The sequence below is a fragment of the Microtus oregoni genome, unplaced genomic scaffold, assembly GCF_018167655.1.
Source record: "Microtus oregoni isolate MIOR12 unplaced genomic scaffold, Mior012 000006F_ref0000085, whole genome shotgun sequence".
NCBI lineage: Eukaryota > Metazoa > Chordata > Mammalia > Rodentia > Cricetidae > Microtus > Microtus oregoni.
This window is the reverse complement of record NW_024543065.1, coordinates 49012904-49027258: the sequence shown is the minus strand read 5'-3', so window position 1 is coordinate 49027258 and position 14355 is coordinate 49012904. Positions and strand designations below refer to the sequence as shown.

The 14355-nt window shown below is 47.0% G+C and overlaps 1 protein-coding gene across 5 annotated transcripts in view; it reads left to right on the top strand.

Annotated features, from left to right (window-relative positions):
* Hif3a (hypoxia inducible factor 3 subunit alpha) overlaps positions 1–11386 on the top strand; it is a 30863-nt gene extending 19477 nt beyond the window's left edge. For 4 of the 5 annotated variants that reach the window (XM_041654792.1, XM_041654790.1, XM_041654791.1 and 1 more), the window contains 5 exons: positions 984–1085; positions 1990–2261; positions 3491–3602; positions 7339–7420; positions 9119–11386. In XM_041654792.1, coding sequence (XP_041510726.1) covers positions 984–1085; positions 1990–2261; positions 3491–3602; positions 7339–7420; positions 9119–9216 — 666 coding nt within the window. In that variant the 3' untranslated portion in view covers positions 9217–11386. The remainder of the gene's footprint in view (positions 1–983; positions 1086–1989; positions 2262–3490; positions 3603–7338; positions 7421–9118) is intronic. The other variant, XM_041654793.1, reaches the window with a different exon arrangement.
* The last annotated feature ends 2969 nt before the right edge of the window (positions 11387–14355 follow it).

The window sequence follows — 14355 nt, the reverse complement described above, 5'->3', positions numbered from 1 at the left end:
CTTGTGCCCAGCATCATTTCCCCATGCTTATGCAGTTCAGGACCCCTAACTAGGGAATGGTGTCTGCCACCCACAGTGGGCTGGGTCTTCTCACATCAATTAAGTTTAAATTGTGTGTGTGTGTGTGTTTGTCTACATGTATATGTATGTGTACCACATGTGTGCCTGGTTCCTGTGGTAGCCAGAGAGGGCATCAGAAGCCCCAGAACTGGAATTATTGGATAGTTTTGAGCCACCATGTGGATGTTCAGAATCAAACTTGGATCCTCTGGAAAAGCAACAAATTGTCTTTCTTTTCTTTTCTTTTTCTTGTTGTGGTTTTGTCTTGTTTTGTTTTTGTTTTTTGGTTTTTTTGACAGAGTTTCTTTATATAATAGTCCTGGCTGTACTGGAACTCACTCTGTAGACCAGGCTGGCCTCGAACTCAGAGATCTGCCTGCCTCTGCCTCCTAAAGGCTTGCACCACCATCACCCTGCGCAACAAATTTTCTTATCCACCAAGCAATTTCTCCAGCCCCTACCTCAATTAACTAATTAAGACAATCACCCACAGACATCTCCACAGGCCAATTCAACGTAGACAATCCCTCTTTCTAGGTGATAGTAGGTTGTGGCAAGTTGACAAAGCTAACCATCACAGAATCTGCCTCAAAATGATAGATAGATAGATAGATAGATAGATAGATAGATAGACCAAGAATAATGAGACACGCCTGTAATCCCAGAATTTAGGATAGGAACTGGAGACAGGAAGAGCCTAAATTCTAAACCCTCCTCAGCTACATTATGACAATGTCTCAGAAAAACAAAAGCAAAAAATAAAACAACAACAAAAATAAGCAAACAAACAAAACCACCTTTGTTTGTATTGCTCTTTGATCCCCTGCAAGCTCCAGTTTAAAAACTCCTACCTCCATGCCAAGATCTTAATTGTGAACACTTCCAGACTCAATCTCTGGTGTTTCTGCTCTCTTTCCCTCCAGGCTGATCTCCCAGATCAATTGCTTGGGGGCTTAGAGAATGCATACAGACTCTCCACTGCCAGGAAAAACAAGACTGTGGAGAAAGATCTAGATAAAGCTCAGGTGAGTACTGGCTTAGAGGAGTCAGTTTATCTGACTTTACAAAAGGGTGATAGGATGGATGGGTGGGTGAATGGTGGATGGATGGATGGATGGATGGATGGACCAGTAGATAGAATGATTGATAGACAATGGAATAGATAGACCATTGTTTCATTGACCAAAGATGGGAAAAGGAAGACAGAAGGACAGGGAAGGGAAGAGAGAGGGAGACAGAAAAAAAAAATAGATAATGACAGAAACAGATAAGGTAAGAGAGAAAGACAGGCAGAGGGACAGAAAAACAGGCATCCAGATAGAGACAGAGACAACGAAAGACAGTGAGGGAGCGAAGACACTTGGAGAGACACAGAGACAAAGAAGGGGAAAGATGGAAGGAGACAGACGGGGAGAGGGACAAATGAAGGATACAAAGAGAGACAGGGGTTAAGAAGAGACAGATGAAGAAGGGGAGAGAGATAGAGTGAGAAGAGACAGAGACAAAGAAATAGATACAGAGAGATAGGAAGAGAGAGAGACAAAGAAGGGAGAAATAGAAAGGCAGGACTACTGGCAGAGCTGGAGAGACATGGTCAAAAACACAAAGACACAGAAAGAGAGACACACAGAGACAGAGAGTGACACAAATGACAGCTACCACAGCTGTCATGCCCTCCAGCTAAATAGGAAGGACACACAGCATCCTGTTCTTTTAAACCCAGGCCAACTGATTGATCTCTGTGGAAGGGGACTGTGCCCAAGGAGAATCGTTGAATCACCTTAGGAACTGACTAGCACACAGTCTTTGTACCCGTTTGAGAGAGAGGGCAGGAAAAACAGCTCTTCAGGTGGACCACTCAGAGGACCCTCCCCCTGCTCCACCCCTGGCCATAGCCCATGTTATAAACTCCCTCCTGCCCCCTTTCAGGACCCTGACACTCTGGACTTGGAGATGCTGGCTCCCTACATCTCCATGGATGATGACTTCCAGCTCAACTCCAGCGAGCAATTGCCCAGGACCCACCGCAGACCTCCTGGGGTAGCCCGCAGACCCCGTGCTCGGAGCTTCCATGGCCTGTCGCCCCCCATCCCTGAGCCCTCCTTGCTGCCCCGCTGGGGGAGCGATCCACGACTGAACTGCTCCAGCCCCTCCAGGGGGGATCCCCCTACAGCCTCCCTAATGCCTGGAACTCGGAAGAGGTGAGCCACAGTGAAAGAGGGATATAACACAGGCAAATAGAAGATCCCTGCCCACTCTCATGCATCAGCCCCATCCCTCAGCATGCTTCCTGTCTCCACCTCTCCTGCCAGGCCTTCCCCGCATATGCCAGTTTTATTGCAGCCTCTGCAGCCTTTACATGGAGCCCCCTACTGGAGCCCCCTCCTGCTCTCCCCACTTACCCAACTCCCACTGCAGCCAGGAATCAATCACTGGGACACATTTACATATGAATTACTGACACTTTTTGTTTTAATGGGAAGAAGCTGGGGCTGGGAATAGAGCTCTTCAGTAGAGAACTTGCCTAGAATTGACCAAGCACCTGCCTGAAACCCCCCAGTGAGGGCCTTGGGGTGTGACTCAGTGGTAGAGCACTTGCCTAGAACCCCCAGTGAGGGTTTGGGGAGGTGGTTCAGTGGTAGAGCCTCTACCTAGAATCCCCCAGTCTGGATACATTCAGTCACATGTTTAAGGTTACAAAGCTCAGCCTCTCACTAGAGGATTCTAGGTGCTCAATTACTGAGTGATAACCCCAGTCCCCTCACTGATGGGTTCTAGGCAGATTCTCTAGTGCTGACCTATATTGCCATTGTGGGGTGATGGATGGATGGATGGATGGATGGATGGATGGACAGACAGACGGATGGTGAGATGGATGGTGAGATGGAGAAGAATTCAGTGAATGGGTTGGTGAGTAGGTAAGTGGATAAATGAATAGATAAAATATTAACAGATGAGTGAATGGTGGCTGGAGGTGAATGGGTGATTAGATGGATGGACGAATATGTGGGTGGAGAGAAGGACAAATGGAAAGATCAGTGGCTAGATGGGTCTTGAGAGAGTTGATTAATCAGTAGATGAATGGAAGTATAGGTGGATCACCAGATGAAGAAGAAGAAGATAGAATGATAGCTGGATGAATGAGTGGACAGATAGGTGAGCGGATGGGTGGATAGGATGAGTGCGGAAAGGAATGCACGGATGGATGAATGGATAGATGGGGGTGGGGAGAAGGTGAATGAAGGTTCATGTGTGGAAACTTAGGTCACAGTGCAGATGAATAAGAGGATGGTTGGTGGGTGGATGGGTGGATTGGTAGGCATGTATGTAAAGGACTAAACATTTGTTTGGGAAGACCATTGGCTTCCAACAAGGGTACCAACACTTGCCCAGGTTTGTTGTATTTTGAGTCTTGCCTGTGTCTCTGCAGGGCCCTGGCTCAGAGCTCAGAGGACAAAGGAATGGAGCAGCTGGAAACAAAGCCCGCCAAGCGGTCCCCCAGCCTGGAACCTGGAAGCTTCCGATTGCCTCCCCTCAGCCTGGTAGGTCTAGGAAGTTGGGGGTGGAGGTTCTGCTCTGAAACTAGCAGGTTTCAAACCCGTGTTTCATAGATGGGAAAACCAGAGAGGACCAGTGACTGGCTGAAAGTCAGACAAAGTATCAGTGGTCCGGCTACAGACAGGACCTGGATCCTCTTAAGTCTGCTAATGGGCATGAAATGACTTTGCAAATACATAGCTATCACTAAGAAGAGAAACAAAGTTGGTCAAGAGGAATGAGGCAGTTCGTCGGATGAGGAGGAATTGTCTCTGCTTCCGTGGTCCCACTCCAACATGAGACAGCCTAGGATCTGGAGTACCACTGCAGAGTTTAAAGAATAAACATTGAGTGTGGTGGCCACGCCCATAACTCCAATGCTAGAAAGACTGAGGCAGGAGGATTAGCAGATTGAGGTCAGCATGAACTACATAGTAAGATCCTGTCTCAAAAAACAAAGCAAGAGAGGCTAGAGAGATGGTTCAGTGGTTAAGAGCACTGATTGTTCCTCTAGCGGACCCAGGTTCAATTCCCAACACGCACATATCAGCTTACAACTGTCTCTAATTCCAAGATCTGACACTCTCATACAGACATACATGCAGATAAAATACTAATACATATAAAATAAAAATACTTTTTAAAAAAATTAGCAACAAAAGTTTTTTTAAAAAGCAAGATAAACATTATTCTGCACAATGAGCAAAATCTGTTTTTTGTTTGTTTGGTTGGCTGGGTTGTTGTTTGTTTGTTTTTTTGTTTTTTTGGTAAAGCCACCTTGGATTGTATGACTTCCACAATGCCTCTGTCTATCACCTCCCTATCTCCCAAAGAACTCAGTTCCAGGGTCTGCAAGAAATGTTTGCATATGAAGGGTGTGAGTGATAATATCAATAGCTCTTCATTACTGTGTGCTCATCCTGGCTGCAATAAGTATCTCACAAGATTAATTTATTTATTCCTTTGAGTATGCTTTAATATTGCTTCATAATAACAAATATTGCCAGTCATGGTGGCACATGCCTTTAATCCTAGCACTCAGGAGGCAGAGGCAGGTGGATCTCTGTAAATTTGAGGCCAGCCTGTTCTACAGAATGAGTTCCAGGGCAGCCAGGGCTACACAGAGAAACCCTGTCTTGAGTAATGCTTACATAAATCAATGTCATCATTATGGTGAGACAGATTACATAGAGGAAATTAAGCAGCGTGATCAGACCGTCTCGGTGGCACACCCAAATGGGATGCTGGGAAGAAGTTAACAAGCTTGTGGATGGTGTGAGGACAGTGCAAGCGAGCCCACGGCTGCTGCAGCATTAGGGCCAGCACTAGCCCCTAGAATTAAGGCCTAACGCCTTCCGGATTGGGACATAGCCAACCATAGCAGGCAAACAGCTAGAATGCCACCTTCCTCCTCCCACCTGCTAGGGTGGTCGATCATCTGAGTACAGCAGGAAAACACAGCAAAATTGCACAGCAATGGGATCAGCCTCTTGGGTCACAGAGGAAGGGAAAGGTGGGAGGACCACCCAGAGGACATCTAGAACGGTGATTTTTCCCAAAGTCTCTTGGATGATTAGTACTCACCAGACTCCAGTTAACTGCTGCACCATACTGTCTTGTCAGACAGGTGATGGTGGTGGTTATGATGATGATGATGATGATGATGATGATGATGATGATGATGATGGAGCTGTTGCTGAAAACAGTGATGGTAGTGACGATGCTAATGAGAGTGATGGTGATGATGCTGATGGTGCTGATGGTGCTGATGGTGCTGATGGTGCTGATGCTGATGAGAGTGATGGTGCTGATGGTGCTGATGCTGATGAGAGTGATGGTGCTGATGGTGCTGATGCTGATGAGAGTGATGGTGCTGATGGTGCTGATGCTGATGAGAGTGATGGTGCTGATGGTGCTGATGCTGATGAGAGTGATGGTGCTGATGGTGCTGATGCTGATGAGAGTGATGGTGCTGATGGTGATGATGCTGATGAGAGTGATGGTGCTGATGGTGATGATGCTGATGAGGGTGATGGTGCTGATGGTGCTGATGGTGCTGATGCTGATGAGAGTGATAATACTGATGGTGCTGATGCTGATGAGAGTGATAATACTGATGGTGATGATGCTGATGAGAGTGATGGTGCTGATGGTGATGATGAGAGTGATGGTGCTGATGCTGATGAGAGTGATAATACTGATGGTGCTGATGCTGATGAGAGTGATGGTGCTGATGGTGCTGATGCTGATGAGAGTGATGGTGCTGATGGTGCTGATGCTGATGAGAGTGATAATACTGATGGTGATGATGCTGATGAGAGTGATGGTGCTGATGGTGCTGATGCTGATGAGAGTGATGGTGCTGATGGTGCTGATGCTGATGAGAGTGATGGTGCTGATGGTGCTGATGCTGATGAGAGTGATGGTGCTGATGGTGCTGATGCTGATGAGAGTGATGGTGCTGATGGTGCTGATGCTGATGAGAGTGATGGTGCTGATGGTGCTGATGCTGATGAGAGTGATGGTGCTGATGGTGCTGATGCTGATGAGAGTGATGGTGCTGATGGTGATGATGCTGATGAGAGTGATGGTGCTGATGGTGCTGATGCTGATGAGAGTGATGGTGCTGATGGTGCTGATGCTGATGAGAGTGATGGTGCTGATGGTGCTGATGCTGATGAGAGTGATGGTGCTGATGGTGCTGATGCTGATTCGAGAGTGATGGTGCTGATGGTGCTGATGCTGATGAGAGTGATAATACTGATGGTGATGATGCTGATGAGAGTGATGGTGCTGATGGTGCTGATGCTGATGAGAGTGATGGTGCTGATGGTGCTGATGCTGATGAGAGTGATGGTGCTGATGGTGCTGATGCTGATGAGAGTGATGGTGCTGATGGTGCTGATGCTGATGAGAGTGATGGTGCTGATGGTGATGATGCTGATGAGAGTGATGGTGCTGATGGTGCTGATGCTGATGAGAGTGATGGTGCTGATGGTGCTGATGCTGATGAGAGTGATAATACTGATGGTGCTGATGCTAATGAGAGTGATGGTGATGATGCTGATGAGAGTGATGGTGCTGATGGTGATGATGATGATGAGAGTGATGGTGCTGATGGTGCTGATGCTGATGAGAGTGATGGTGCTGATGGTGATGATGCTGATGAGAGTGATGGTGCTGATGGTGATGATGCTGATGAGAGTGATAATACTGATGGTGCTGATGCTGATGAGAGTGATAATACTGATGGTGCTGATGCTGATGAGAGTGATGGTGCTGATGGTGCTGATGCTGATGAGAGTGATGGTGCTGATGGTGCTGATGCTGATGAGAGTGATGGTGGTGATGGTGCTGATGCTGATGAGAGTGATGGTGCTGATGGTGCTGATGCTGATGAGAGTGATGGTGCTGATGGTGCTGATGCTGATGAGAGTGATGGTGCTGATGGTGATGATGCTGATGAGAGTGATAATACTGATGATGATGATGATAATGACGATGATGATGATGATGATGATGAGAGTGATTATGCTAATGACGGTGATAGTACTGCTGATACTAGTGACAGAAGTGATATAGATGGGGCTGATGATGCTAAAGATCCTGTGCTGTGGTTGATGCTAATCATGAGAGTAGTGAAGCTGCTACTGATGCTGGTGATGATGTCATGGTACTGATAATGACATTGATGGTGATGCTGACGCTGATGGTGACAGCTCCGTCTCCCTAACTTCCCAGAGTTTTCTTCTGCAAGGTCGACAATTCCCAGGGAACCAGCAGGATCCCAGAACCCCACTCCTGGATTCCCATGAGGCCTTGGGTGAGTCACAACAGCTTGGGTATACAGAAACTTCAAGTCACTTCTACTCTGGATGGTTCCACAAATGATTAACAGAAGAATGGAACCGCCGGGCGGTGGTGGCGCACGCCTTTAATCCCAGCACTTGGGAGGCAGAGACAGGTGGATCTCTGTGAGTTCGAGGCCAGCCTGGTCTACAGAGCTAGTTCCAAGACAGGCTCCAGAGCTACAGAGAAACCCTGTCTTGAAAAACCAAAAAAAAAAAAAAAAAAAAGAATGGAACCATCTCAGGGGTAGGTGAGGGAGGGTAACTTAGAGTTATTTTTGCTGTGATGAAACACCATGACCAAAAGCAACCTGGAGAGGAAAGGATTTATTTTACTTCCACACTATAGTTCATCATGGAGGGAAGTCAGGGCAGGAACTCAAGCAGGGCAGGAACCTGGAGGTAGGAGCTGATGCAGAAACTGTGGACGGTGCTGTGCTGCTTACTGGCTTGCTCCCGTGGCTTGCCCAGCTGCTTACTTTTTTATTTTCCGTTCCTTTTCTTTTGTTTTTTGAGGTTTGTTGTTTGTTTGAGACACGTTTTGGAGCCAATCAAGACTGGCCTTGAACTCTGCCTTCCAAGTGCTGGGATTAAAGGCTTGAGCCACCACCAGCCCAGGGATAGCCCCAACCACCATGGGCTGGGCCCTTCCCCATCAATCATTAATTAAGAAAATGTCCTATAGCCGGGTAGTGGCCCATACCTTTGATCCCAGCACTCAAGAGGCAGAGGCAGGTGGATTTGAGTTCAGGGCCAGTCGGGTCTACAGATCAAGTGCAGGATAACACAGAGAAACCCTGTCTCTAAAAACAAAACGAGAGAGAGAGAGAGAGAGAGAGAGAGAGAGAGAGAGAGAGAGAGAATGTCCTATAAGCCTTCCTAAAACCCGATCTTATGGGGGCATTTTCTCAATTGAGGTTCTTTCCCCTCAAATGACTCTAGCTTATGTCAAGTTGACACAAAACTATCAAGTACAGAGGGTGCCATCAGGTAGTCCTTCCTTCCCTCTTCTCCTGAGTCCTATGGAGAGAAAGAAAGACCCTAAGGAGGGTAAGAACGTACCACGGCTACCCCTTGGGGTGGACCCAGAGAGAGCTCCACACCGAAGCTTGACCTAATTGAAGTAACCCCACAAGGCAACTCCCAGGCACGTGGCTTTGGGACAGCTGCTATAAAGCCTCAAGTCCCTTAACTGTCAGTGAGAGTTTATGAATACAGTTCTTACTGGAGGACCTGTTTGGAGAAATGAACTTATGGAGATGCTGCATGGACAGAATCCACCCAAGAACTGTTGTGTAGTAAGTGCTCAAGGAACACCTCCCCTTGTGACTGCAGGGTGGGGCAGTGCTGGTTCTGCAGCCTTCTGCTCCTTTGTCTTTTTATGGTAATCCTACTGTGCTGCGATCAAAAGCTTTGTTTGTCTTTTTATGGTGATCTTACCTTGCAGTGATCAAAAGCTTTGGTCTCACTTGAAACTTCAAGTGAGTCCTGAGGATCAAACTCAGTATCACCCTCCATTAAGTGGCTTTTAAGGACAGAACTCAGCCAGTCAGGGTTTGCAGCAGACACCTATACCCTCTGAGCTATCTTGCCAGCAGGCCTCCCTGCTTTTAGATGCAGGTGCTTATATAGGGTGCTAATTCTCTCCTGATTGACCTTCCCTTTTTCTGCAGGACTAGCTCCCTCGCTGCTCTCTCTCTACCAGCATGAGGAAACTACCCAGCCCAGGAACCACGTCCCACCAGCGGCAGGCTTGGCCCAGGCCCACTGAGTCAGCTTTCTTCCCAGATCCCTTCTTCTACCCCAGAGAGGACTCAGCCACACTCCACACCAGCAGCTCACATCCAGGATGGGGCCTCTCTCCTCTGAGTGCCCCCCAACACCCCCGGCCAGCCTCAGTCCTACCTCAGACCCCCCAACCCTCTGCCTTCACCCATTCAGGGGCTTCTTGGATTATTTGCAGCTCAGTGACCTCTGGGAGGGGGTGCGTAACCCCCTCCACCTCCTCTCAGGACTTCTCTTGGGATTCTCCATAGTTGGTTACCTCACTATCCCTTTCTCTGACTCTGCTTTATTTGGGAGAATAAGGGGTTGGAAGAATCAAGGGATTTGCCTCTGATCCTGGCCCCATGGAGTTTGGACAACCATAATCACATTTTTTGTTTTTTGTGTTTGCTTTTGCTTTCCTTCTATCAGCTTTACTTTATCCTTTTCACAATAATTCTTTCGGGCACTCTGCATTGTACAGGGTTCACAGCAATGTAGGACTGCGATGTCCCCCTCCTCAGTGGGTGGCAAAGGTGGGTAGACTCAGGGTCAGACCTCACCCCCAGCGACTTGTGGAGTCTCAGCCTCCCAAGCTGTCACCCAATCTGCCTGCTATTTCTGCTCCTGACTTCCTACCAGCACCAACCTACCCTAAATAATGTCTTCATTTGTGATCTTCCTGTTTTAGGTATATCCAGCAACTTCCTCTACTCAGCAGACGCATAGTCTCTGACCTTTCCTGGATCTAGAATACTTGACTCCTACCTTTACTGTTTGTAGACTGTACAACCTCTAGCCTTCCCAGGTCTTAGGCTGTAGCACTTTCCATCTTCCCCGGTTCTAGACAGCCAGACCCAGGGCCTTCCTTGTATCTAGACCGTGTAGCCCCTGGTCTTTGTTGGTTCTAGATTGTACGCCCTTGGGCCTTCCCTGGTTCTAGAAGCTTGTAGACTCTCTGGTTCTAGAGTTTCTACTTCCTTCTAAAATGCACAATCCATGGACTCCATATCCCTCATCCTTTTCCGTTTCTAGACTGTGAGGCCTATGGCCTTCCTTGGATCTAAACTGTGCCACCATTGGTCTCCTCTGGATCTAGGCTTATGGCCTCTGGCCTTCCTTGTTATAGACACTGTGGCCTCTGGCCTCCATGATTCTAAACTGTGTTATTCCTGTCTTCTTCAGTTCTAGACCATGCAACCTCTAGCCTTCTCTATTCCTAGTCTGTACATTCTCTGGTCTTTAACTGATTCTCAAATGCACACCTTATGACCCCACTGTGGTTCTACACTGTGCCACTTTTCTGCCTTTTCTCTGGTTCTAGAGTATAGGCCCTCCAATCTTCTGTGGTTCTAGAGCTGTGGTTCTCAGTCTTCCTAATGCTGCAGCCCTTTAATACAGTTACTCCCATTGTGGTGACCCCCAACCATGAAATTATTTTTGTTGCTACTTCATAGCTATAATTTTGCTACTGTTATGAATCATGTAAATGTCTGCTATGCAGAATATCTGATATGCAACTCCCAAAGGGGTTGAAACCTACAGGTTGAGAACTGCTACTCTAGACTATATCTGTGAACATCTTTAATTCTAGGCTCCGCTGCCTCTAGTCTTCATTGGTTCCAAACTGTATGACTACTAGCCTTCTCTGACATTCCCTGGTTCTAGATTTTGCTATCATTGACTTCTCACTGGCTCCAGACTGCATCACTTACACCATGGTCTGCTACAGGTTCTTCAAACCCTTCTAATGCCAGATCTCATAGTCTTCAGCTCTTTCTTGGACTGGCTCTCACAGCCCCCAGTTGTGTCTGTTTTCAAACCTCACAGTGCTTTAAAGTGTGGTTTGAATTACATCATCTGTAAGGCTTTCTGGGTCTAGAGTCTATGACCACCAGAATCCTCTTACTACAAAACTTATCCTGTAATATTTTTCGCTTCTAGACTTCTTCAAAATCCCTGCAATTCCCATGTCTTCTGTTCCCTGTCACTGCAGACTTTTTTTGTTTTGTGTGTGTGTGGTATTGAGGATTAAATCCAGGACTTTGCACCTGTTATTCTGCTCACCTCTGCTTCTCAAGTGTGGGGATTAAAGGTGTGCACCACCACCACCCGGCTCCCTATTTTATTTCTTGTTTGCTTTTTGTTTTTTTTTTTGTTGTTGTTGTTTTTGTTTTTGTTTTTAGTTTTGTTTGTTTTGGTTTGGTTTGGTTTGGTTTTGGTTTTGGTTTTTTTGTTTGTTTGTTTTTCAAGACCGGGTTTCCCTGAGTAACAAACAGACCTAGCTGTCCTGGAACTAGGCTGGTCTTGAACTCACAGGGATTCACCTGCCTCTGCCTCCCAAGTGCTGGGATTAAGGGCGTGAACCACCACCGCCTCATTTCTTGTTTTGAAACAGGATCTTGTTCAAAAGCTCAGACTAACCTTGAACTCACTCTTTCAAGGTAGGCCTTGAACCCAAGTCCCTTCTGCCTAGGCCTCCCAAGTGTCTAGGAAGTTGAGCCTTTGAGACTGAGTTCAGTTGATCTTATAATTACGATCCCTTCTTGTTTCTGGAGCCCACAACTCCAAACTTCCGGTAGGTACCAGTCTTTCTCATCTGTAAAATATTTAGTTTCAAATCCAAATCTCATTTCTAGATCATTTTGGTTCCAAACTTCACGATGCCTATCTTATTTCTCTCCAAGTTTCTGCACGCAAGAATTCAAGAACTGCTTTCCCCCAGTAACGAAGGGTAAAGCAAATTTTACCTCTTGAACTTAGAGCTGGCTCTTCTGGAGCCAGACACCATGTGCCCAATCTCTTGGGTTCTAGATTTCACTACCTCCACCATCCCCAGGTTTTAGACTGTGCAAACTCTAGACTTAAAACTTCCAGAATTCCCTGATCTCAGATAACTGAGCTTCAAATATCAAGCCAGGGGTTGATGGTACACACCTTGAATCTCAGTCCTTGGGAGGTAGAGACAGGCAGACGTCTCTGAGTTGAATCCAGACTGGTATACAGAGTGAGTTCCAGGATAGTTAGGGCTACTCAGAGAAGCCCTGTCTTGAAAAACCAAAACAACACAAAGCAACAACAAAAGAAAAACCTTCTGGATTTTGTTGTTGTTTTGACAGTGTCTCAAAACTTAACATTAAATTGCCACGTGGTCAAGAATGACCTCACCCACCTCCCAAGTGCCGGGATTACACTCACGCCTGGTTGTGTGTGGTGCCAGGGATTGAACCCCGAATATCATGCATGCTAGGCAAGTACTCTACCGACTGAGCCACACTCAGCCTCTGTAGATGTCTTCTGATTCTAGACCTTATGCCGTGAGTTCCTTTGGTTCTAGATGCCACAGTTGCCCAATCCTCCTGACTTCAAATCTTATGACTCAAATTACCCTGAATCTAGAACACATCTTGAAAATATCAGCTGAAGCCAGGCGATGGTGGCACACGCCTTTAATCCCAGCACTTGGGAGGCAGAGGCAGGCGGATCTCTGTGAGTTCGAGACCAGCCTGGTCTACAGAGCTAGTTCCAGGACAGGCTCCAGAGCTACAGAGAAACCCTGTCTCAAAAAACCAAAAAAAAAAAAAAATCAGCTGATAATGCCTTGCCTTATATATTTCTCTAGTTCTAAACCTTAGATACCAATTCTTTTTCATTCTAGGTTGTAAGATCCCAAAAATCTCTGTGAATTCTAGAGTTTAGTTTTTGAGTTCTTGGGGGCAGCAGGATTTCACTTAGCTCAGGATCGCCTCCAATTCACTCCATAGGCAAGGCTGACCTTGAACTTCTGATCCTCTATCCTCCACGTCTCAAATGCTGGGCTTGCACGTGTGCACCATCACACTCACCTTATGTGGTGCCAGAGATGAAGCCCAGCTGTGTATGCATGACGAGCAAGCACTCTACCAGCTGAGACACATGCCCTCTCCCAGGCCTTTTCTAATCCTACCGTGACTCATAAATCACTGGGCTGGGCCTCTGGCTTCTGATCCTACTTCTTCGGTTTCTAGAACGCAACCTCCAAATGGGTTTGTTGTAGAATGTTTCTTGTTGTAGAATCTAGAATTCACTCTGAGGTTTTCTTGGTCCAAGACCTCATATCCCTTGACTCTTTAGGTCCAAATCTAATCATCTAGCTCTGTTCTGGGCTTTCTGGTCCTCGTTGTACGTGTCCCAGTTCTTTCCTTAACTCTCAAGTCTTCCCATTCCAGATCCTATGCTCATGAACTTCATGTTCAAGGCCCTCCTAACTCATAGCCCTAAAAATTCTCTACCCTAGCATCTCTTTCACTCCTCACCCCAAGCCTCCAGGTATGCACTTAACTTTTCTCCAGACCTCTAAAGACCTGGGCCTCCCTCCTCTCCTTAGGGGAATCCATAATCCAGCCGCACAGGCACACGCACAGCCCTTGCTGCTTATCTTGGGGTGGGGAGAGAGGGCAGGACCCCTCAGCTGTCTCCCACCAGCTATGCACCCTCCTTACCCGCAGCTCCCTTTCTACAATGGTGCTACTCTTGGTCTTCCACAGAAAAAGGCTCCCCTCTCTGTCCCATTCATGACTCTATGGAAGGCGCCACTCAATCTGTCTTATCAAGAGGTGGCCTGTCCAGGTGCTACAGGGGAAAGGGTGTGAACCTTCTCTCCTATCATGGGTCATGGGTTTTGTGGGTTCTCAGTGGAAGGAACTGTCCTGGGTAGGAGAGAGGAAGGACACGGCCCAGCCATGCTGGCTCAGAAACCCAAAAATGTCTCCAAAACCAGCATAAAGACCTCGCCTTGATAGGCACCAGAGAAACATGTGTTGACTCATCTGTGGGGTTGCTTTGAAGGGTGTGGGTGCACCATGTAGCTGGTATCCATTAGCTGTTTGTCAGAGACTATTGTAGGCCATGCTAGCCTAAAACTCACTATGTAGCCATGGATAACCTTCAAATTTGATCCATCTGCCTCCACATCTTAAGTATTGGGATAATAGGGGTGTACCACCACATTTGGCATCCATGTTACTCTCTGATGTGTGTGTGTGTGTGTGTGTGTGTGTGTGTGTGTGTGTGTGTGTGTTGGGATGTGGGTGCCATGCCATATGTGTGAACATCGATGGACAACTTGCAGGAGCTCGTTCTTACCTTCCACCGTATGGATCTTGAG